Source organism: Salvelinus alpinus, chromosome 29 (genome assembly GCF_045679555.1).
Source record: "Salvelinus alpinus chromosome 29, SLU_Salpinus.1, whole genome shotgun sequence".
Lineage (NCBI taxonomy): Eukaryota > Metazoa > Chordata > Actinopteri > Salmoniformes > Salmonidae > Salvelinus > Salvelinus alpinus.
Window position 1 is genome coordinate 17,141,595 of NC_092114.1, and position 25,029 is coordinate 17,166,623.

Here is a 25,029-nt window from a genome sequence, read left to right on the forward strand (position 1 = left end):
CATCCTGCGCAAATTGATTTTGTCGCCCCACACCAAACGCAATCACGACACGCAGGTTGAAATATCAAAACAAACTCTGAACCAATTATATTAATTTGGGGACAGGTCGAAAATCATTAAACATTTATGGCAATTTAGCTAGCTAGCTTGCAGTTGCTAGTTAATTTGTCCTATTTAGCTAGCTTGCTGTTGCTAGCTAATTTGTCCTAGGATAAGAACGTTGAGTTGTTATTTTACCTGAAATGCACAAGGTCCTCTACTCCGACAATTAATCCAGACATAAACCGGTCAACCGAGTCGCTTCTAGTCATCTCTCTTCCAGTCATCTCTCTTCCTTCCAGGCTTTTTCTTCTTTGGACATTATATTGAGATTAGCATCTAATAGTATTACCATCATGACTACTGACCTCAGTTCATCTTTCAATAAGCCACGTGGGTATAACCAATGAGGAGATGGCATGTGGGTATCTGCTTCTATAAACCAATGAGGAGATGGGAGAGGCACGACTTGCAGAGCGTTCTGCGCCACAAATAGAAGCAACTTCAATTTTAGCACCTGGCAATGCAGACGCTAGTTGGCGCGCGGGAGCAGTGTGGGTGCAATGATTGAATAACATTTATGTTGAAACGCTTGCGCACGCGATGAGAGCGGTGTGGTCAGCATGTTACTGCCACCAAGAGTAGCGTGCATCTGTGCGTTATGTAAATGTGTCGTGTACTGGAAAAATATATATTCTACACAAAAAAATATATAATAATAATAAAAAATATATAAATAAATAAGAACAAAAGATTAAAAAATATATAAATGTATAAAGAAAATCTGGATATTCCCCACAGGCTTCAAAGGGATGATTTCCACCATATATGGTTAAATAGAGGCGTTTCGAAATGCAAATAGCCTAGGTCGTGCACGAGCACTGAGGCTGAGAACAATTTGTATTTATTAATGGTTATCTCCTATCGGTGTACATATGACGCTCGTAGGATTGTTTGATAAATTACACTTTTTTTAATGTAATATTTTAGAATAGTTTCTACGCAATATTGATACATGAGTCCCCTGGTAAATATAATGGACAATCTGTGCTGAAGGGCTGGTCTTCAATCGGGCACAGTGACAGACTGCATACTACGTACGGACTGGGCTGTGGCGAAGAGAAAACAGACAGTCAGTTTCGTTTTCCAAATCTCAACGTCAGGGGAATACCAGCAGGACCATATAAAATATTCAGCTCACACCGGACAATATCATAACCACACAAACAGATAATTTGTTCTTCAACAGCATTTTGTTTTCATTTGTTCTCCGACATTGACGATCATGAGCACAGGTAGGCAGTGAATACTTTTAATGTACTTTCTTTTATCCTATTATGCAGATTTTTTTGGGACATATGATCTGTGATCTAGCTTGTTTGTTTATTTATTTATTTACATAAAGGAAGTAGGCCTATTTATATGCATTAATCAGGAAAGTTATTTAATAGCTAAGCTCTTGCTGCACTATCCGAACCAGTCCGGTCCTGTCTAAGTGCGTGTGTGTTGTTTGCGTACGTGCGCTTGTATGTTTGTCTATGTGTGTGTGCGTGCTTGTTATTGTGTGTGTGTGTGTGTGTGTGTGTGTAACCCAGACTGGACACCCACCCTGTGGTCAGAGTGTTTTGAGGAGATGTTGGATGAGGAGTTGGACAGCAGTGACCAGTGGGCCTTCCACTTCAACTATGGCCTGGCAGAAGCACTCACCGAGGAGGAGAGGAGGAGAGGATGGAGGGTGTACAGCCACTGTGCCAATGGACGGTAGGTATCTCTTTCTTATACTGTCATCGTCTTTATGCTTGTTATGTGTTGTGTATGCTTGTGGTTTCCCGACTCAGTTCCACATAGAGCTCACACTTTCAGACGATTGGCACTGCAGCACCAGTGGAAACTGACCACTCTAAAATGTACGGATAGACATGCTTTCATTCAAATGCTCTCTCTCTCTCTCTCTCCCCCTCTCTTCCTCTCTCTGTCCCGTCTCTCTCTCCACCTCTCCCCCTCCATCTCTCCCTCTCTCCACCTCTCCCCTCTCCCCCTCCCCCTCTCCCCATCTCTCCCTCTCTCCACCTCTCCCCTCCCCCTCCACATCTCTCCCTCTCTCTCCCCCTCTCTCCCTCTCTGTCCCCGTCTCTCTCTCCACCTCTCCCCCTCCCACTCCACATCTCTCCCTCTCTCTCCCCCTCTCTCCACCTCTCCCCCTCCCCCTCCACATCTCTCCCTCTCTCTCCCCCTCTCTACCCCTCTACCTCTCTCCCTCAGGTTCCAGTGTGGTGAGTGCTCTAAGACGTGGTGGTCGGCGCGGGTGGTGCTAGTGTTCCGGTACCGTCTGCGGGATACGACAGCCAGGGGGACCGTGCTGATGCGGCCGTACGGCCAGGCATGCAAACGCTGCCGGGAAGAGTTTGAACTCCCAGGTTTCTCCCAGGACGAGGTGGAGGAGGCACTGCTTGGATTGTTTGGAAAAATTAAGAAGAACTGCTACGACGAGGATGAGGAGGATGATGAGGAGGATGATGAGGAAGATGAGGAGGATGATGAGGAGGAGGATGATGAGGAGGATGATGAGGAAGAGGATGAGGAAGAGGAGGAGGAGGAGGAAGAAGAGGATGGGTCAGAGAAGGTGTCAAGGAGGCCCCATGAGAAAGCCCTGTGTGAAGCCTGCAGACTGGGCATCTGCTGTCAAGAGTAGAGAAAAAGAGAGAGTGTGTGTGTGTGTGTGTGTGTGTGTGTGTGTGACAGAGAGACAGTGGGGGGAACGTATATCCTAATGCTGTCTAGAATTGGTTGTAAAAATATTAAGAACAGCATTATCTGTATTGTGCCTATGGACTCCATACAATCTTTATGTAGCCTAATGTAATGTACTATCGTTGGCCAATAGCAATGACCTAATATTTTATCCATAACTTACTTGTACTTTGGAGTTGTGTAGTAAACATGTATTATGTGTAATAAACATACAAAATGGGAAGACTTTCATGTGTTTCGAGTGTTTTTTATGTCAATGGTTTGGGCAAATTTGAGACAGAGTACACGGAGACGAGTACATTTATTGACCAATCAGGTGTAAGTGGCCAGAGACAGCTTGTGCTGCGCATGCGTATGATGCCTCTTCCTGGCAGCAATAACAACAGAAACAGCAGCATCTCGAATCATCACTCAGAATAACTGAGGTTGGAGAGAAAGAGAGGAGGATGGTGGGTAGTCGAGAAGGAAAATAATGAAATAACGGTATTCTGCCCGTGTGAATGTTTGGATGTCCGACTGGTGACCAAGTGAACCGATAGTGGTGTAAGTAGGAGATTGATAGCTAGCTAAGTAACGTTAGATTCTATCAGCTAGATGCTGTATCATTAGCTAGCTTGTTAGCTAACGTTAGCTGTTTTAGACAGTTGTAGCTAGGTAGCTTTAATGATTTAACAACACTAAATTGAGAGGCCAACAACGATGTACTCTCTATGTATCTAGCTACCTAGCTCTTACCATTTAAACCATACAACAACAAAAAAATTGCCCCAAAATATAAACAGCCCTGGCATCAGCTTGAACCAGCCTGGCATCAGTTTGAACCAGCCTGGCATCAGCTTGAACCAGCCTGGCATCAGCTTGAACCAGCCTGGCATCAGTTTGAACCAGCCTGGCATCAGTTTGAACCAGCCTGGCATCAGCTTGAACCAGCCTGGCATCAGCTTGAACCAGCCTGGTATCAGTTTGAACCAGCCTGGCATCAGCTTGAACCAGCCTGGCATCAGCTTGAACCAGCCTGGCAGCAGCTTGAACCAGCCTGGCATCAGCTTGAACCAGCCTGGCATCAGCTTGAACCAACCCGGCATCAGCTTGAACCAGCATGGCATCAGCTTGAACCAGCCCGGCATCAGCTTGAACCAGCCCGGCATCAGTTTGAACCAGCCCGGCATCAGCTTGAACCAGCCCGGCATCAGCTTGAACCAGCCCGGCATCAGCTTGAACCAGCCCGGCATCAGCTTGAACCAGCCCGGCATCAGCTTGAACCAGCCCGGCATCAGCTTGAACCAGCCCGGCATCAGTTTGAACCAGCCCGGCATCAGCTTGAACCAGCCCGGCATCAGCTTGAACCAGCCTGGCATCAGTTTGAACCAGCCTGGCATCACATATAGATATTCACGTCAGCCAGTTCTGTAGCAGAACGGTGGTGGGTAACTAACTAATTAGCCATGTAGCTAGCTAGCGATGACCAACGCCATATAGACAGAAATACACAGCTCTGGCTATGATTATAATTCTTAGTTAGTCACTAGCTAACAAGTGATAGAGTCTGTCCATGCTAGCCTGTTGAAAGAGCCAGAGACCAAGGAATAAAGCAATTAGCCAGGCTAGGCTACATGGGGGAGTGGAGTTTAGTCCGCTACATGGTGTGTTGCCTGGACACAACCATATACAGAGTCAGACAGGGTGTTTTTTTTAGCTAGCTAGCTAACCCTTATGTTGAGTCTGATCCTTAAACCTCAACCCTGAAGAAGGCACTGCGTTGCCGAAACGTTGGTTGCTATACCCATTCAACTTTTGGGAGCATAGTTAGAGTGTGTGACTTTCCATATTTCTTTATAGAGTCTGACACTTAGCACACTGTGTATTGTTCTTGGGATTTCATCCATGGTGTGAAAATTGAAGTAGCTACATGTGTTGGGCCAACTTCACCATGATAAGCTTATGAACACTGTGTTATAAATGCTATGTTATGAACACTTATAAGCTATCTGTTGTAAACACACCATGTCACCAAGGAAAGTGGTTGTTATGGTATTTTGGTAAACTGTGATTTGTTTTGAATCCATGTCAGGATGATATAACGCTGTTGACATGAGAAGAGGAGAGGGAGGTGAAGAGAAGGAGGTGAAGAGAAGGGGAGAGGGAGGTGAAGAGAAGGGGAGAGGGAGGTGAAGAGAAGGGGAGAGGGAGGTGAAGAGAAGAGGAGAGGGAGGTGAAGAGAAGGGGAGAGGGAGGTGAAGAGAAGGGGAGAGGGAGGTGAAGAGAAGGGGAGAGGGAGGTGAAGAGAAGGGGAGAGGGAGGTGAAGACAAGAGGAGAGGGAGGTGAAGAGAAGGGGAGAGGGAGGTGAAGAGAAGGGGAGAGGGAGGTGAAGAGAAGGGGAGAGGGAGGTGAAGAGAAGGGGAGAGGGAGGTGAAGAGAAGGGGAGAGGGAGGTGAAGAGAAGGGGAGAGGGAGGTGAAGAGAAGGGGAGAGGGAGGTGAAGAGAAGGGGAGAGGGAGGTGAAGAGAAGGGGAGAGGGAGGTGAAGAGAAGGGGAGAGGGAGGTGAAGAGAAGGGGAGAGGGAGGTGAAGAGAAGGGGAGAGGGAGGTGAAGAGAAGGGGAGAGGGAGGTGAAGAGAAGAGGAGAGGGAGGTGAAGAGAAGGGGAGAGGGAGGTGAAGAGAAGGGGAGAGGGAGGTGAAGAGAAGAGGAGAGGGAGGTGAAGAGAAGGGGAGAGGGAGGTGAAGAGAAGGGGAGAGGGAGGTGAAGAGAAGAGGAGAGGGAGGTGAAGAGAAGGGGAGAGGGAGGTGAAGAGAAGAGGAGAGGGAGGTGAAGAGAAGGGGAGAGGGAGGTGAAGAGAAGAGGAGAGGGAGGTGAAGAGAAGGGGAGAGGGAGGTGAAGAGAAGGGGAGAGGGAGGTGAAGAGAAGGGGAGAGGGAGGTGAAGAGAAGGGGAGAGGGAGGTGAAGAGAAGGGGAGAGGGAGGTGAAGAGAAGGGGAGAGGGAGGTGAAGAGAAGGGGAGAGGGAGGTGAAGAGAACATCATTGAGATGTTTCTACAACTTGATTGGAGATCACCTGTGGTAAATTCAATTGATTGGACATGATTTGGAAAGGCACTAACCTGTCTATATAAGGTCCCACAGTTGACAGTGCATGTCAGAGCAAAAACCAAGCCATGAGGACAAAGGAATTGTCCGTAGAGCTCCGAGACAGGATTGTGTGGAGAAACAGATCTGGGGAAGGGTACCAAAAAATGTCTGCAGCATTGAAGGTCCCCAAGAACACAGTGGCCTCCATCATTCTTAAATGGAAGAATTTTAGAACCACCAAGACTCTTCCTAGAGCTGGCCGCCCGGGCCAAACTGTGCAATTGGGGGAGAAGGGCCTTGGTGACCAAGAACCCGATGGTCACTCTGACAGAACTCCAGAGTTCCTCTGTGGAGATGAGATAACCTTCCAGAAGGAAAACCATCTCTGCAGCACTCCACCAATCTGCAGCACTTCACCAATCAGGCATTTATGGTAGAGTGGCCAGACGGAAGCCATTCCTCAGCAAGGCACATGATAGCCCGCTTGGAGTTTGCCAAAAGGCACCTAAAGACTCTCAGACTATGAGAAACAAGATTCTCTGGTCTGATGAAACCAAGGTTGAACTCTTTTGCCAGAATGCCAAGCTTCACGTCTGGAGGAAACCTGGCACCATCCCTACGGTGAAGCATGGTGGTGGCAGCATCATGCTGTGGGGATGTTTTTCAGCGCAGGGACTGGGAATCAGGATCGAGGGAAAGATGAACGGAACAAAGTACAGAGAGATCCTTGATGCAAATCTGCTCCAGAGCGCTCACAACCTTAGACTGGGGTAAAGGTTCACCTTCCAACAGGACAACGACCCTAATCACACAGCCAAGACAACACAGGAGTGGGTTTGGGACAAGTCTCTGAATGTCCATGAGTGCCAAGCCAGAGCTCAGACTTGAACCCGATCGAACATCTCTGGAGACCTGAAAATAGCTGTGCAGCGACGCTCCCCATCCAACCTGACAGAGCTTGAGAGGATCTGCAGAGAAGAACGGGAGAAACTCCCTAAATACAGGTGTACCAAGCTTGTAGCGTCATACCCAACAAGACTCAAGGCTGTAATCGCTGCCAAAGGTGCTTCAACAAAGTACTGAGTAAAGGGTCTGAATACTTATGTAAATATGATATTTCAGTCATTCAAGGGTTTTTCTTTATTTTTACTATTTTCTACATTGTAAAATAGTAGTGAAGACATCAAGTAGGAAATAACACATGGAATCATGTAGTAATCAAAAAAGTGTTAAACAAATCAAAATACATTTTATATTTTATATTCTCCAAAGTAGCCACCCTTTGCCTTGATAGCAGCTTTGTACACTCTTGGCATTCTCACAACCAGCTCCACCTGGAATGTTTTTCCAACCGTCTTGAAGGCGTTCCCACATATGCAGTCCAACTCATCCCAAACCATCTCAATTGGGTTGAGGTCAGGTGATTGTGGAGGCCAGGTCATCTGATGCAGCACTCCATCACTCTCCTTGGTCAAATAGACCTTACACAGCCTGGAGGTGTGTTGGGTCATTTGTCCTGTTGAAAAACAAATGATTGTCCGACTAAGCGCAAACCAGATGGGATGGCATATCGCTGTAGAATTCTGTGGTAGCCATGCTGGTTAAGTTTGCCTTGAATTATAAATAAATCACAGACAGTGTCACCAGCAAAGCACACCGTCACGTCTCCTCCATGCTTCACGGTGGGAACCACACATGCTGAGATCATCCGTTCACCTACTCTGTGACTCAAAGACACAGCGGTTGGAACCAAAAATCACAAATTTGCACTCATCAGACCAAAGGACAGATTTCCACCTGTCTAATGTCCATTGCTCATGTTTCTTGGCCCAAGCAAGTCTCTTCTTCTTATTGGTGTCCTTTGGTAGTGGTTTCTTTGCAGCAATTCGACCATGAAGCCTTGATTCACCCAGTCTCCTCTGAACAGTTGATGTTGAGATGTGTCCGTTACTTGAACTCTGTGAAGCATTTATTTGGGCTGCAATTTCTGAGGCTGGTAACTCTAATGAACTTATCCTCTGCAGCAGAGGTAACTCTGGGTCTTCCTTTCCTGTGGCGGTCCTCATGAGAGCCAGTTCCATCATAGCCCTTGATGATTTTTGCGACTGCACTTGAAGAAACGTTCAAAGTTCTTGAAATGTTCCGCACTGACTGACCTTCATGTCTTTAAGTAATGATGGACTGTCATTTCTCTTTGCTTATTTGAGCTGTTCTTGCCATAACATGGACCTGATATTTTACCAAATAGGGCCATCTTCTGTATACCACGCCTACCTTGTCACAACACAAGTGATTGGCTAAAACGCATTAAGAAGGAAAGAAAATCCACAAATTAACTTTAACAACCTGTTAATTGAAATGCATTCAAAATCAAATCAAATCAAATGTTATTTGTCACATACACATGGTTAGCAGATGTTAATGCGAGTGTAGCGAAATGCTTGTGCTTCTAGTTCCGACAATGCAGTAATAACCAACAAGTAATCTAACCTAACAATTCCACAACTACTACCTTATACACACAAGTGTAAAGGGATAAAGAATATGTACATAAAGATATATGAATGAGTGATGGTACAGAACGGCATAGGCAAGATGCAGTAGATGGTATAGTGTACAGTCTATACATATGAGATGAGTAATGTAGGGTATGTAAACATAAAGTGGCATAGTTTAAAGTGGCTAGTGATACATGTATTACATAAAGATGGCAAGATGCAGTAGATGATATAGAGTACAGTATATACATATACATATGAGATGAGTAATGTAGGGTATGTAAACATTATATTAAGTGGCATTGTTTAAAGTGGCTAGTGATACATTTTTACATAATTTCCATCAATTCCCATTATTAAAGTGGCTGGAGTTGAGTCAGTATGTTGGCAGCGGCCACTAAATGTTAGTGGTGGCTGTTTAACAGTCTGATGGCCTTGAGATAGAAGCTGTTTTTCAGTCTCTCGGTCCCTGCTTTGATGCACCTGTACTGACCTCGCCTTCTGGATGATAGCGGGGTGAACAGGCAGTGGCTCGGGTGGTTGTTGTCCTTGATGTTCTTTATGGCCCTCCTGTGACATCGGGTGGTGTAGGTGTCCTGGAGGGCAGATAGTTTGCCCCCGGTGATGCGTTGTGCAGACCTCACTACCCTCTGGAGAGCCTTACGGTTGTGGGCGGAGCAGTTGCCGTACCAGGCGGGGATACAGCCTGACAGGATGCTCTCGATTGTGCATCTGTAGAAGTTTGTGTAAGTTTCTCTTACCTCTACAGTCTCTGTACACTTAGGTTGGAGTCATTAAAACGAGTTTTTCAACAACTCCACAAATGTCTTGTTAACAAACTATAGTTTTGGCAAGTCGGTTAGAACATCTACTTTGTGCGTGACACAAGTAATTTTTCCAACAATTGTTTACAGACAGATTATTTCACTTATAATTCACTGTATCACAATTCCAGTGGGTCAGAAGTTTACATACATTAAGGTGACTGTGCCTTTAAACAGCTTGGAAAATTCCAGAAAATTATGTCATGGCTTTAGAAGCTTCTGATAGGCTAATTTACATAATTTGAGTCAATTGGAGGTGTACTTGTGGATGTATTTCAAGGCCTACCTTCAAACTCAGTGCCTCTTTGCTTGACATCATGGGAAAATCAAAATAAATCAGCCAAGATTTATTCCCTGTGGAACTGGGTCCTAGACTTCCTGATGGGCCGACCCCAGGTGGTCCTCAACACGGGGGCCCCACAGGGGTGCGTGCTCAGTCCTCTCCTGTACAAATTACCTCTCCCTCAATGTCAACAAAACGAAGGAGCTGATCGTGGCTTACAGGAGACAGCAGAGAGAGCACCCCCCCCCCCCCCATCCACATCGACAGGGCCGCAGTGAAGCTTCAAGTTCCTCTGTGTGCACATCACGGAGGACATGAAATGGTCCCTCCTACAGCTTGGAAAAGGCACAACAGCACTTCTTCAACCTCAGGAGGCTGAAGATATTTGGCTTGGGCCCTTAAGTCCCTCACAAACCTCTACACATGAGAGCATTCTGTCGGTCTGTATCACAGCCTGGTACGGCGACTGCACCGCCCACAACCACAGGGCTCTTTAGAGGATGTGGCAGGCCAATGCATCACCGGGGCACGGTGCCTTCCCCTCCAGGACATCTACAGTACCTAGTGTCACAGGGAGGTCAAGAAGATCATCAAGGACCTCAGACACCCAAGCCACGACCTCTTCACCCCACTACCATCTAGAAAGAGGAGACAGTACAGGTGCATAAAAGCTGGGACAGCGAGACTGATAAACAGCTTCTATCTCCATCAGACTGTTAGACAGTCATCATTAACCGGCCACCTGGTACCCTGCCCTGCACCTTAGAGACTGATGCCCTATGTACATAGAGGCATTGAACACTAGTCACTTTAATCAAATCAAATCCAATTTTATTGGTTATATGCTTTGTAAACAACATGTGTAGACTAGCTGTGAAATGCTGACTTACAGGCCCTTCCCATCAATGCAGAGAGAAAACAAGAACAATTCTAGAAATATATATACACAAGGAGGAATAAAAACACAATGAGTAATGATAACTAGGCTATATACACAAGGAGGAATGATAACACAATGAGTAATGATAACTAGGCTATATACACAAGGAGGAATAAAAACACAATGAGTAATGATAACTAGGCTACATACACAAGGAGGAATAAATACACAATGAGTAATGATAACTAGGCTATATACACAGGGTACCAGTAATGAGTCGATGAGTAATGATAACTAGGCTATATACACAGGGTACCAGTAATGAGTCGATGAGTAATGATAACTAGGCTATATACACAGGGTACCAGTAATGAGTCGATGAGTAATGATAACTAGGCTATATACACAGGGTACCAGTAATGAGTCGATGAGTAATGATAACTAGGCTATATACACAGGGTACCAGTAATGAGTCGATGAGTAATGATAACTAGGCTATATACACAGGGTACCAGTAATGAGTCGATGAGTAATGATAACTAGGCTATATACACAGGGTACCAGTAATGAGTCGATGAGTAATGATAACTAGGCTATATACACGGGGTACCAGTAATGAGTCAATGAGTAATGATAACTAGGCTATATACACGGGGTACCAGTAATGAGTCAATGAGTAATGATAACTAGGCTATATACACGGGGTACCAGTAATGAGTCGATGAGTAATGATAACTAGGCTATATACACAGGGTACCAGTAATGAGTCGATGAGTAATGATAACTAGGCTATATACACAGGGTACCAGTAATGAGTCGATGAGTAATGATAACTAGGCTATATACACGGGGTACCAGTAATGAGTCGATGAGTAATGATAACTAGGCTATATACACAAGGAGGAATAAATACACAATGAGTAATGATAACTAGGCTACATACACAAGGAGGAATAAATACACAATGAGTAATGATAACTAGGCTACATACACAAGGAGGAATAAATACACAATGAGTAATGATAACTAGGCTATATACACGGGGCACCAGTAATGAGTCGATATGTAGGCGTACAAGGTAATTGAGGTAGATGTGTACATATAGGTAGGGGTAAAGTGACTAGACAACAGGGTAGACAATAACACCTATGTGATAATGTTGCTTATTGACTACAGCTCAGCGTTCAACACCATAGTGCCCCCCGAGCGCATCACTAAGCACAGGACCCTGGGAACTGAACACCACCCTCTGCAACAGGACCCTGGGACTGAATACCTCCCTCTGCAACAGGACCCTGGGACTGAACACCACCCTCTGCAACAGGACCCTGGGACTGAACACCACCCTCTGCAACTGGACCCTGGGACTGAACACCACCCTCTGCAACAGGACCCTGGGACTGAATACCTCCCTCTGCAACAGGACCCTGGGACTGAACACCACCCTCTGCAACAGGACCCTGGGACTGAACACCACCCTCTGCAACAGGACCCTGGGACTGAACACCACCCTCTGCAACAGGACCCTGGGACTGAACACCACCCTCTGCAACAGGACCCTGGGACTGAACACCACCCTCTGCAACTGGACCCTGGGACTGAACACCTCCCTCTGCAACAGGACCCTGGGACTGAACACCTCCCTCTGCAACTGGATCCTGGACGCCCCCAGGTGGTGACGGTAGGCAACAACACACCCGCCACACTGACCCTCAACATGGGGGCCCCTCAGGGGTGCGTGCTTAGTCACCTCCTGTACTCCCTGTTCACCCATGACTATGGCGGTTTTGGAGCAGTGGCTTCTTCCTTTCTGAGCGGCCTTTCAGGTTATGTCGATATAGGACTCGTTTTACTGTGGATATAGATACTTTTGTACCTGTTTCCTCCAGCATCTTCACAAGGTCCTTTGCTGTTGTTCTGGGATTGATTTACACTTTTCGCACCAAAGTACGTTCATCTCTAGGAGACAGAACGCGTCTCCTTCCTGAGCGGTATGACGGCTGCGTGGTCCCATGGTGTTTATACTTGCATACGACTGTTAGTACAGATGAACGTGGTACCTTCAGGCGTTTGGAAATTGCTCCCAAGGATAAACCAGACTTGTGGAGGTCTACAATTCTTTTTCTGAGGTCTTGACTGATTTCTTTTGATTTTCCCATGATGTCAAGTAAAGAGGCACTGAGTTTCTTTTGTTTTTTTAACCTGTATTTAACTAGGCAAGCAGTTCAGAACAAATTCTTATTTACAATGACGGCCTAGGAACAGTGGGTTAACTGCCTTGTTCAGGGGCAGAATGACAGATTTTTACCTTGTCAGCTCGGGGATTCGATCTTGCAACCTTTCGGTTACTAGTCCAACGCTCGAACCACTAGGCTACCTGCCTAGTAGTTAGTGTTAGAGCAATTAGTCTATCAGAAGCTTCTAAAGCCATGACATAATTTTCTGGAATTTTCCAAGCTGTTTAAAGGCACAGTCAACTTAGTGTATGTTAACTTCTGACCCACTGGAATTGTGATACAGTGAATTATAAGTGAAATAATCTGTCTGTAAACAATTGTTGGAAAAAGACTTGTGTCATGCACTAAGTAGATGTTCTAACCGACTTGCCAAAACTATAGTTTGTTAACAAGACATTTGTGGAGTGGTTGAAAAACTAGTTTTAATGACTCCAACCTAAGTGTACAGAGACTGTAGAGGTAAGAGAGAGAGAGAGACTGTAGAGGTGAGAGAGAGAGACTGTAGAGGTAAGAGAGAGAGACTGTAGAGGAAAGAGAGAGAGACTGTAGAGGGAAGAGAGAGAGACTGTAGAGGTGAGAGAGAAAGAGAGAGACTGTAGAGGTAAGAGAGAGAGAGACTGTAGAGGGAAGAGAGAGAGACTGTAGAGGTGAGAGAGAGAGAGAGAGACTGTAGAGGTAAGAGAGAGAGACAGTAGAGGTAAGAGAGGGAGACTGTAGAGGGAAGAGAGAGAGACTGTAGAGGTAAGAGAGAGAGACTGTAGAGGTGAGAGAGAAAGAGAGAGACTGTAGAGGTAAGAGAGAGAGAGAGAGAGACTGTAGAGGTAAGAGAGAGAGACAGTAGAGGGAAGAGAGAGAGACTGTAGAGGTGAGAGAGAGAGAGAGAGACTGTAGAGGTAAGAGAGAGAGACAGTAGAGGTAAGAGAGGGAGACTGTAGAGGGAAGAGAGAGAGACTGTAGAGGTGAGAGAGAAAGAGAGAGACTGTAGAGGTAAGAGAGAGAGAGAGAGAGACTGTAGAGGTAAGAGAGAGAGACAGTAGAGGTAAGAGAGAGAAAGAGAGGGACTGTAGAGGTGAGAGAGAGAGAGACTGTAGAGGTAAGAGAGAGAGAGGGACTGTAGAGGTGAGAGAGAGAGACTGTAGAGGTAAGAGAGAGAGAGGGACTGTAGAGGTGAGAGAGAGAGACTGTAGAGGTAAGAGAGAGAGAGAGAGAGGGAGAGAGAGAGAGAGAGAGAGACTGTTATTATGGGTATTGGTTCTGAGGAGTTGAATTGTGGCTGATGATGGGTTTTGCATCTCCTCTCCCTCCTGTTGTGTGTGTTGTGTTGTGTGTGTTGTGTTGTGTGTGTTGTGTGTATTGTGTTGTGTGTGTTGTGTTGTGTTATGTGTATTGTTAGCTCCTTGTCCAGGCCGGGTCAAACCTGTTTGTTGAGGACGAGGAGAAGTTAACCCTGTGTGATCACGCGGAGAGACAGCAGCACACACACCTGGCCCTGCGCCTCGAAGCCATGATGGTGTTCTCACATCACACCGACACACACACACCCAGCAGCATGCTGCGCCGCAAAGAGGTGAGGAGCACCCCTACGCAGGTTAGCGTTTTGTTGTCATGAATCTGCGTTCTGGAGGCAGCTCTGCATCGTGGTCCCTAGCTGGCACAGCCACACAGTCATCAAATCAGAACTTTAACCCCAACCTTAAACACACTGCGAACCCTAATCTTAAATTACGACCAAAAATATCATTTTTGTTTTCATGAGGCAGCTGCAGAATACTGATATGGTCCATCACGGTGGGGACCCAAAGAGTCATTCCCCTCCTGACTCCCATGTCAGTTCCAGCGTGAAGGCCACAGATGAACTACGGCCGGCCCAGGAGGGAGAGGGTGATGCGGGGAGGGGACAGGCTGGCTCCCCCTGCCCCGTGGGCAGCCTGGAGGTTAAAAGACCCAGCACTCTAGATCTGGAGTGTTGTGAGGGTGAGGAGTGTGTGGACACGGGGTGTGTGTCGGACCTGGCGCAGAACGTAGTGGACACACACACACACTCACACTGTGGAGATGACAATCTCACTCCCACTGAGATGGACTCAAGCCTCACCCCCCAGCTAGTGGAGGACCAATTACCTGCGGAGTGGGAGGAGCAAGTTCACCTGGTGTGACAACAGATGGACAAATGACAGAGACAGGGAGGAAGAGAGGGGGAGAGTGGGAGGTAATGATCATCAACAGTGACAGAGATGGAGAGAGAGAGAGAATGTTAAACAGATTTATCAGACTGAGAATGATTAACAGCATTATCAGACTGAGAATGATTAACAGCATTATCCGCGAGAGTAGAGAAGATTAAGGGATGAAAAGGGTAGGAAAAATGTCTGACATCAAACATGGAGTGTCCACTTGATTTAGCTTGCTGGGCACAGAGCGCAAATACATATATGTGACCCAGGTCTGATCAGGTCTTGTGACCCAGGTCTGATCAGGTCATGTGACCCAGGTCTGATCCCAGGTCTGATCAGGTCATGTGACCCAGGTCTAATCAGGTCATGTGACCCAGGTCTGATCAGGTCATGTGACCCAGGTCTAATCAGGTCATGTGACCCAGGTCTGATCAGGTCATGTGACCCAGGTCTGATCAGGTCATGTGACCCAGGTCTGATCAGGTCATGTGACCCAGGTCTGATCAGGTCATGTGACCCAGGTCTGATCAGGTCATGTGACCCAGGTCTAATCAGGTCATATGACCCAGGTCTGATCAGGTCGTGTGACCCAGGTCTGATCAGGTCATGTGACCCGAGTTGATCAGAGCAGCTGAGAGGTGTGTGTTTAAACACAATCGTGTATGAGTGATTTTATCTTTAATATCCATTCTGCTACTGATGGACTGACTGTATGTGGTATGCCTCAGCCTAAGACCAGGGCGAGTTGTTTTAGTTTGTATTCAACCTTTAATTATCCACATCAGAACTACTGACACGGCTAATCTTTAGAAACTAAGTCCATGGCTGAGTTGATCAGTGTGCCTTTATTTTCAATCATTTTTATTGACGAACCCCTTTTTCCAAGCAACGTGCAAAGAATATTTATATTATTGTTTGGTTGTTTTTCACCTTTCATTGCTTCACAATGCTGGTCTAGGATCAGGTCCCCCCTGTCTCTTTAATCGAATTCATTATGACCTAAAAGGCTAAACTGATCCTAGATCAGCACTTCTTAAACGCTTGATACATACAGCCCCTGGTCTTTGACTAGGTACAGGACAGGAGGCTGTTCTTTGCATTGTGTTGGTGTAATAAAGACATTAGATCTGATAGAGACTGTAGCTAGGAGGATTATAATGTAGTCTACTTTATAGAGATGAATCTGCTGCATACAAGATTATAATATAAATTCTGAAATCATTTATTTAATTCTAATAAGCCATGTTGTGTTCTACTTAATAAAAGTAGTGATTGGATTTAGAAATCAAGCAGAAAAGGCAATCATGGTTTAACTTCACTGTTGGGTGTAGGGCACTTTTCTAAAGTTTAGAGTGCAACCAGCCTAGTGGTTAAGAGCGTTAGGCCAGTAACCGAAAGGTCGCTGGTTTGAATCCCCGAGCCGACCATGTGAAAAATATGTTGGTGCCCATGAGCAATGCATTTAAACCTAATTGCCTCTGTACGTTGCTCTGGATAAGAGCGTCTGCTAAATGACTCAAATGTAAATATAACCATCGGAAGTAAATCAAAATGTTTTTGGTCACGTACACAGTTCAGCAGATGTTCTATCTGGTGCAGCGAAATGCTTTACGTTACTTTAGTACTGAAGTAGTGTATAACGTGATGCGCACAGATCATACAAACCATAACCTGGAACGCTGGAGTATGGATTTGGAAACTTTATATTTTTGTACGACACCATTGTTAAGATAATTGTTTGTTTATCGCAATTTTGTTCACGATAAGGTTTCTATTGAATTTTTTTCTTTGTTTGGTATTTTCTTGGTACTTTAACGTTTTGAGGCCAGTGGGGTTGTAACGCAGACGTCTGCTTTTTATATTACTGTAACCCTGGCGACCATAAACATTGGTGTTATTTGCGACTCCATAGACGATACTTGATACATTCCCATATTAAAGACAGCGACGTTCGATGTGTGGCCACGGAATGAAAGTATCAGACATAAATTTACTCTCAATAAAATAAAATAAACACTGTAAAAAACTAAATGTCTTTCAATGTACTTTTATTTCATTGATGACGACTACATATGTTGTCACTATAGAACACGTGCTTCTTGTTACAGTATAAATGCTTTTAACATGAGAGTTGGACAACCTCATTAAACAAACAACATTGATTTAAGGTGCGCCAACATTTGCTCATACTATCAGTCTCGTCATACTTAAGCCTCAATCTTTACTGTCATGCATTTCTATCAACCACTAGAAGGCAATGTTCACCCATCTTTTCTTTTTGCATTTCCTGGTTCGGTCGAGTTTTTATGACGTCAGTGATCCTGCAAAGAAAACGTATTTCATACAACAGCGGCCTGTGATCCCACTTGTACGCTGTCATTTTTTTTTGTCTTTGGTGGAGGATTTGTCTGTAATCCATCACCAACATGAAACTCGTACGGTAAGCATATTCTAAAAATCAATATTTAGTCTTATGCTTCAATGCAAGGTGAAAAATATGGGGTTGAGTAGCTGGATTGATTTAGATTTAGAGCGCGAGCTTGTTCGCTGGATTCTGAGGCGGAAAGTAGTTAACGTTAGTTGATATGATTGCATGAGAGATATGCAAAAGCGACTAGCTAAATTATTCTTTGTTACAGTATATAACGAACGGGCTTTCAACCGCGAAAATAATATGCAACACGATCGTACAACTGCCGTTGAACTACCTGGCGACTTTCTATACGCCATTGTTATCGGCTAACCACTGATACGCTAACGTGCTATTAACGTTAGCTTGCTAACAGTAAGTTAGGAAACCACAGTGCAGGCAGGGCCCTGGGTGGTTTCCCCACCAACAATAGTTCATAACAATGTTGTGCTCTTGTCTAGTGTTCTGGTTGGTGTTTATCTTTCTCGTTTGTTTTGGACATTGCACACCGCAAACTAAGTAGCTACTTACCACTTGCTTCGTCCCGCAACGAGCCTACATTGTTTAGATTGATGGCTCGTTGCGGGAGCTTCCGTAGCCTGGCGTCCTTGATCAACCCAATCTAAACTACTCGGTTTCACCAAAATACTTACGATTCGTCGGGTTGAATGTGTCCTTAGCTATCAAATAAGCGTTTTAAACACGTTTTTAATCCAGGGTCTTCTATTTTCCGCCTGTAGAAGTGGGAGAACTTGGTACCCTACTGAGTGGTCTAGAATGGACTACAGGCGAAAAATAAGAGACCCTGGATAAAAACGTGTTTTTAAACCCGTTTTTGTCAAAACAATGGCTCGTGAAGTTAGTAAGAGATATATTCACAGCATGATTAGACAGCGTTTCATATAGCATTGCCTCTACTCATAACCAAGCCGTTTTTTTCCCTCCTGTAGTTTTTTGATGAAACTCAGCCATGAGACTGTGACCATTGAGCTGAAGAATGGAACCCAGGTCCATGGAACTATCACGGGTATGGACCATGTGCCCTCATGTCTGGCTGAAAAATGGCTACACCTCCACTTAGGACTATTGAGATGCATCCAATGTAAACAAGGACAAAAGTCAAGTTTAGGGTGCTGTAGCTGCTCAGTCCAAACAATGTTTACTATTGTAGCCTGTTGTCGCAAGTGATGTTTTTATTAGGAAACTCCACGGTTAGATTAAAGTTGGCGCTTTTTTGTCAGACACCTATGAGTAGGGTAGGTGTGAATGAGAGTGCATTACCGTAACATTAACAATGGTCATTAACTGTGTGCCTCAGGTGTGGATGTGAGTATGAACACTCACCTGAAGGCGGTGAAGATGACTCTGAAGAACCGCGAGCCCACCCAGCTGGAGAGCCTCAGTATCCGTGGCAACAACATCAGATACTTCATCCTGCCGGACAGTCTGCCACTGGACACCCTGCTGGTCGACATTGAACCCAAGGTCAAGTCCAAGAAGAGAGAGGCTGGTGAGTATACAAGGAGACTGGGAGGAGGGGTGAGGCTGGTCAACATATCAGTGGAATATCGAAGGTTCCTGTCCTTGCCTCCCTCTGGCGATCAGAGGGAAATCGAGGAATACTTTTTAGATTCCACCTAAGTCAGTTCATTCCTGTTTCTCGAAAGCCAGTTCCACAGCATTTCTTTCATTGTTCTGTTCTAATCAGAGACTGAGTTAGACCTGGGACACCAGGTGTATAATGAATTGTCAGTTAGAAGAGAGACCCAGCAGGTTCCGGACCTCGTAGGATCAGAGTTTAGTTCCCCTGGTATAGACTGTGAAGGCTTTTGTGCCAGCCCAGAACCAACCCAGCCCAGAGTTGGCTAGCCAAAGACTTTCAGGTGAATTCAGTCAGGTGTTCGGTCGTTTGGCTGTAACTGAAACCTGTACTCACTACAGCGGTTCAGGGCCATGAGCAAAGACCACGGCTGTTAAACCACTAGTTGAGACATGTTGTAACTAGTTCAAATCAAACTTTATTCATACAGCAAATTTCAGACATGGAATGCAACGTGGGAAAACTCATTTAAATAAAAGCTGAAACATTTACTACACCACAAACAAGAAAGAAAAAAAACTAAAGAATGAAAAACCGAATGACTAAAAAGCACCCTAAGAAAAAGCAAAGCTACAAATATTTATTTTAAGGTCTCTTTTAAATATGTCCACAGTTTTGCCCCCCTTGGGTTCTCTGGTAGGCTATTCCAGAGGCTGGGGGCATAATTACTAAAGGCTGCCTTTCCATACCTTTTGGTCCAAGACTTTGAGACCTACTGGGTACATGACTTAAAAGCATGTCAGACATGTATTGTAGTGCACAATTGTGGATTGTTTTAAAAACCAATAGAAGAATCTTCAAATGTATTCTAAAACTGACAGGCAGCCAGTGCAGAGACCTTAAAACCGGTGTAATGTGTTCTCTCTGTCTGGTCTTGGTCAGTACCCTGCAGCATGCTGTGTTTTACAGTACAGAGACCTTTAAACCAGTGTAATGTGTTTCTCTCCATCTGATCTTGGTCAGTACCCGTGCTGCAGCATTCTGTATGTTTTACAATTGACCAATTGCTCTCAAATATAAAATATTTTGATTTGTTTAACACTTTTTTTGGGTTACTACATGATTCTATATGTGTTATTTCATAGTTTTGATGTCTTCACTATTATTCTACAATGTAGGATTACAAAAAATAAAGCAAAACCCTTGAATGAGTAGGTGTACAAACATTTGACTGGTACTGTGTGTATATAAACAGTGCCGGACACAAAATCAAACCTTGTGGAACGTCTCATGTAACTCATGATTTTCTCTGAGTTACGTTCACCAATGGTGACCAAAAACACTCTACCTGTTAAATAGGTCCTAAACTCCTTTAGAACTGGACCGGAGAGGCCAACCCACCTCTCCAGTCTGTCCAGAAGGACATCATGGTCAACCGTGTCAAATGCAGCACTTAAATCCAAGAGTTTGTCAGAGCTGTTTGGCATCTGTGTTGGCTCTAAGATCATTTCCTGCTTTAACTAAGGCTGTCTTTGTGCTGTGGTCGGCATGGGAACAAGATTTGATAATAATAATAAAAAATAGTCGTCACTTAAAAAAATAAAAAAATTGCTATTTGAACACCAATTTTTCCAGAATTCTGCTTAAGAATAGAAGGTTGGAGATTGGCTGAAGAATCTAGATTACTGTTCTTCAGAGGGGGTTTCACCATAGCAGTTTTAGTGCAAAGTGACTGTGAACAGGGAGTGATTAACAATAGCTTGCACTTCAGATATGCAATGAAGAAACTGTTTTGAAGAAGATGGTGGGGGATAGGATCAACGGCAGGTCATCGTGACTAGGTTGAGTAATTGGGGTGATGTAAGGTGGGTATTGAGACATTTTTAAGTCTAACCACAGCAGCCATACTCAAAGTTGGAGGCTGTGAACCATTTCATACCCACACTGGTTAGAGGTTCTATCAAGCCACAGCAGTTCTGAGTTAGGGTTAGGTGAGTTGAATAGCATCTGTATAGGACTGTCCTAGTTCTGAGTTAGGGTTAGGTGAGTTGAATAGCATCTGTATAGGACTGTCCTAGACACACACAAAAATCTTGATTGACCAAGAGTCGTCTGTTCTTTTAGACAATAAATTGGTTTTTAAAAATCTAAACTTATTTGTCCATTTATACACATCCTATGTGTTTTAAATCAATTCAACTCAGCTTGTCTGATGCTTTTTAATGGAAATATCACATATACATAAGTATTCCGACCCTTTACTCAGTACTTTGTTGAAGCACCTTTGGCAGTGATTACAGCCTCGAGTCTTGGGTATGACGCTACAACCTTGGCACACCTGTATTTGGGGAGTTTCTCCCGTTCTTCTCTGCAGATCCTCTCAAGCTCTGTCAGGTTGGATGGGGAGAGTTGCTGCACAGAGATGTTCGCCGCTTGGCCACTTCTCCCCTGTCTGAGAACCTGCTCCAGAGTGCTCCGGATTTCATCAAGGATCTCCCTGTACTTTACTCTGTTCATCTTTGCTTCTCCTGACTAGTCTCCCAGTCCCTGTTGCTGAAAAACATCCCCACAGCTTGATGCTGCAACCATCATGCTTCACCGTAGGGATGGTGCCAGGTTTCCTTCAGACATGACGCTTGGCTTTCAGGCCAAAGAGTTCAGTCTTGGTTTCATCAGACCAGAGAATCTTGTTTCTCAATGTCCGAGAGTCTTTAGGTGCCTTTTGGCAAACTCCAAGCGGGCTGTCATGTGCTTTTTACTAAGGAGTGGCTTCCGTCTGGCCACTCTACCATAAATGCCTGATTGGTGGAGTGCTGCAGAGATGGTTGTCCTTCTGGAAGGTCTCTCATCTCCACAGAGGACCTTTAGCTCTCTGTCAGTGACCATTGGGTTTTTGGTCACCTCCCTGACCAAGGCCCTTCTCCCCCGATTGCTCAGTTTGGCCGGGCGGCCAGCTCTAGGAAGTCTTGGTAATTCCAAACTTCTTCCATTTAAGAATGATGGAGGCCACTGTTCCTGGGGACCTTCAATGCTGTAGAAATGTGTTGTTACCCTTCCCCAGATCTGTGCCTCGACACAATCCTGTCTCGGAGCTCTACGGACAATTCCTTCAACATCATGGCTTGGTTTTTGCTCTGACATGCACTGTCAACTTTGGGACCTTTATATAGACAGGTGTGTCTCTTTGCAAATCATGTCCAATCAATTGAATTTACCACAGGTGGACTCCAATCATGTTCTAGAAACATCTCAAGGATGATCAATGGAAACAGGATGCACCTGAGCTCAATTTTGAGTCTCATAGCAAATGGTCTGAATACTTATGTAAATGAAGTATTTATTTTTTTATTAACGTGCACACAAAAAAATCTGTCCTGTTTCCGCTTTGTCATTATGGGGGGTATTGTGATGTCATTATGTGGGTATTGTGATGTCATTATGGGGGTATTGTGATGTCATTATGGGGGTATTGTGTGTAGATAGCTGAGGGGAAGAAAAAAAATAAAGTAATCCGTTTTAGAATAAGGCTGTAACTTAACAAAATGTGGAACAAGTCAAGTAGTCTGAATACTCTCTGAATGCTCTATCTATTGATGACTTCTAAATCCAGGCACATTGAACAGGTAGGTTACTGATTATAGACCAAAGTTTAAGATGTCATTTCCCCCATTTTCTTAGACATTTAAGGCAAGGGCTGTTTTCACATCTGCTACCTCCACAGCATTGTTCTCAACACCAATATACTGGTTAGCTTTGCTGTTATGCTCATAGCAATGTGGTCGTAGCAATGTGGTCATAGCAACGTGGTCTAGGAAAAGGCATCAATTAAACAGCGCACTGTTTCAGAACCGCGGTCAGCAATCACTATCCAACGAGTTAGAGGAGACAGCGCATTTGTTATAAAATAGTTTTGTTTTTTTATTAGTGTTGCACCATTATGTAATATAACCTGAAATACAATTTCAGCAGCACGTCTTAGTGATGGACGTTGCCATCCCCGCGACCTCCACAATAGCTTAGTCCACTCAGACGGGCGCGAATCAGACTGGTGTCGTGTAGGTTACTGCTTGACTAAAAGAATCTCGGTTTACCAACAGCTTGTTGACTAAATGGAGTCAGCCTTACATCCTTCTGATGACTGAGTTCTCGCCTTCAAAGATTTGCTTCGTCAGACTTAAATCAAAACGGGCAATTCCGCCTAATGTATTGATGAGGCAAATGCTGTTCAGTCAGCGACATCTCCCAACAAAGACAAACAAGACCCAAGGAATGGGAGAGTCTAGACATTTGTGATGCGTAACTCATCTCTAATCATTTCTTCCCTCGCTCTTTCTCTCCCTCTCTCTCTTCAATCTCTCTCCAGTGGCTGGGCGTGGAAGGGGCAGAGGAAGAGGGCGTGGCAGAGGGAGGGGCCGAGGCAGGGGAGGGCCCAGGAGATGATCGCCATGACGACGCAGATGTCAGTCATGTCCTACTGTTTGTACAGCAACGTTTTTTTGTCACTTTTTTTTTGTTTCTCTCAGGAAACGTTTTTGAATCCTGAGCCATGTTTTTTATTTTTCTTATTTTGTACATTAAAGATGTTTCACACGAACAGCAAATTAAGTGTCTGTGCTTTATTGCCTTTCTTTAGTTGGTGTGCACGTTGTGTAGATCAGAACTGTATCTGAACATGTCGGACGCTTTATTCCAGAGGAACATTTTTGGGTGGGCTGACTGGATCTAATCTTGTAAATGAATGATTCAGCTGCATGAAAACGTTACATTTGATCCTTTGTGCTAAAACCTCGTTCCACCATCTTGATCTCGCAAGCTTACAGGGCGGGTCAGGATGGTGGATGAGGCTAGTTTATTTTTTTGGTCCATCAATAACCACCGCTGGTAACCCATCCGTAGTGCCACTGATAAATACTGGCCCGGGATGGTAAGATGTCAATGGATCACGTTTTGGTTGAGGTCAGCACGGGCCGCAGGTCTTTGGAATGACATACAATAACACGATTGTCTCTTATCGTGCAGATGAACTGTATGTGGAAACGTTGCCCTGTTTAGATTACATTTTTTATTGATGGTTAGTAAGGGAATTAGGATATGACTAAAGGAATATAAAAAATAATATAGCATTAGTGGGATTTGCACTGAACTAAAATATAAACACAACATGTAATGTGTTTCATGAGCTGAAATAAAAGATCCCAGAGATGAGCCATAAGCACAAAAAGAATCTCTCCAATTTTGTACATCCCTGTTAGTGAGTATTTCTCCTTTTGTCAAGATAATCCATCCACCTGACAGGTGTGCATATTAAGAAGCTGATTAAACAGCATTATTACACAGGTGCACTTTGTGCTGGGGACAATAAAAGGCCACTCTAAAATGTGCAGTTTAGTCACACAACAACACAGACCTCTCAACTTTTGATAGAGTGCAATTGGCACGCTGACTGCAGGAATGTCCACCAGAGCTGTTGCCAGAGAATTGAATGTTGATTTCTCTACCATAAGCTGCTTCCGTTTTAGAATTTGACAGTATGTCCAACCGGCAACGCAACCGCGGAGTGCGCGTGTGGGTTAGCGTTTTCTGATGTGAGCGGTGTGCCCCCTGGTGGAGGTGGGCTTACGGTATGGACAACAATTGCATTTTATCGATGGCAATTTGAATGCATAGAGATACCGTGACAAGATCCTGAGGCCCATTGTCGTGCCATTCATCCGCCACCATCGCCTCATGTTTCAGTGTGATAATGCCATGTCGCAAGGATCTGTACACAATTCCTGGAAGCTGAAAATGTCACAATTCTTCCATGGCCTGCATACTCACCAGACATGTCACCCATTGAGCACGTTTGGAATGCCCTGGATTGACGTGTACAACAGCATGTTCCAGTTCCCGCCAATATCCAGCAACTTAGCACAGACATTGAAGAGTGGGACAACATTCCACAGGCCACAATTAACAGCCTGATCAACTCTATGCGAAGGAGATGTGTCACACTGTATGAGGCTAATAGTGGTCACACCAGATACTGTTACAAAAATGTTTTTTGTTTTTTTAAAGGAAGGTATCTGTGACCAACCGATGCATATCTCTATTCCCAGTCATGTGAAATCCATAGATAAGGGCCTAATGAATTTATTTCAAATGAATGATTTGACTTAAATGAACTGTACCTCAGTAAAGTCTTTAAATTGTTAAATGTTGCATTTTATATTTTATATTTTGGTTCAGTGTAGTTTGATAGTGTTTTTCAGCGCTGCTCAAAACCAACAGGTTTAATAAAACTAAGATATTGAGTATGCCGTATTTTATAAACCTAGCTGTGACTTT

General features: G+C 44.6%; 2 protein-coding genes across 2 annotated transcripts; both read left to right on the forward strand.

Annotated features, from left to right (window-relative positions):
* Positions 1–900: 900 nt before the first annotated feature.
* Positions 901–3,016, forward strand: LOC139559164 (receptor-transporting protein 3-like). Its single transcript, XM_071374931.1, has 3 exons — positions 901–1,334; positions 1,635–1,800; positions 2,302–3,016. The coding sequence occupies exons 1-3, from the start codon at positions 1,325–1,327 to the stop codon at positions 2,729–2,731; spliced, it is 606 nt and encodes a 201-aa protein (XP_071231032.1). The 5' UTR covers positions 901–1,324; the 3' UTR covers positions 2,732–3,016.
* Positions 3,017–16,788: 13,772 nt separating this feature from the next.
* On the forward strand, positions 16,789–23,303 carry LOC139559166 (small nuclear ribonucleoprotein Sm D1). Its single transcript, XM_071374932.1, has 4 exons — positions 16,789–17,192; positions 18,113–18,189; positions 18,481–18,672; positions 23,066–23,303. The coding sequence occupies exons 1-4, from the start codon at positions 17,179–17,181 to the stop codon at positions 23,140–23,142; spliced, it is 360 nt and encodes a 119-aa protein (XP_071231033.1). The 5' UTR covers positions 16,789–17,178; the 3' UTR covers positions 23,143–23,303.
* The last annotated feature ends 1,726 nt before the right edge of the window (positions 23,304–25,029 follow it).

Coding starts and splice junctions, on each gene's coding strand:
- LOC139559164 (XM_071374931.1), top strand. Junction 1,801..2,301: donor AGCCACTGTGCCAATGGACG/GTAGGTATCTCT, acceptor TCTCTCCCTCAG/GTTCCAGTGTGGTGAGTGCT.
- LOC139559166 (XM_071374932.1), top strand. Junction 18,190..18,480: donor GGTCCATGGAACTATCACGG/GTATGGACCATG, acceptor TGTGTGCCTCAG/GTGTGGATGTGAGTATGAAC. Junction 18,673..23,065: donor GTCCAAGAAGAGAGAGGCTG/GTGAGTATACAA, acceptor ATCTCTCTCCAG/TGGCTGGGCGTGGAAGGGGC.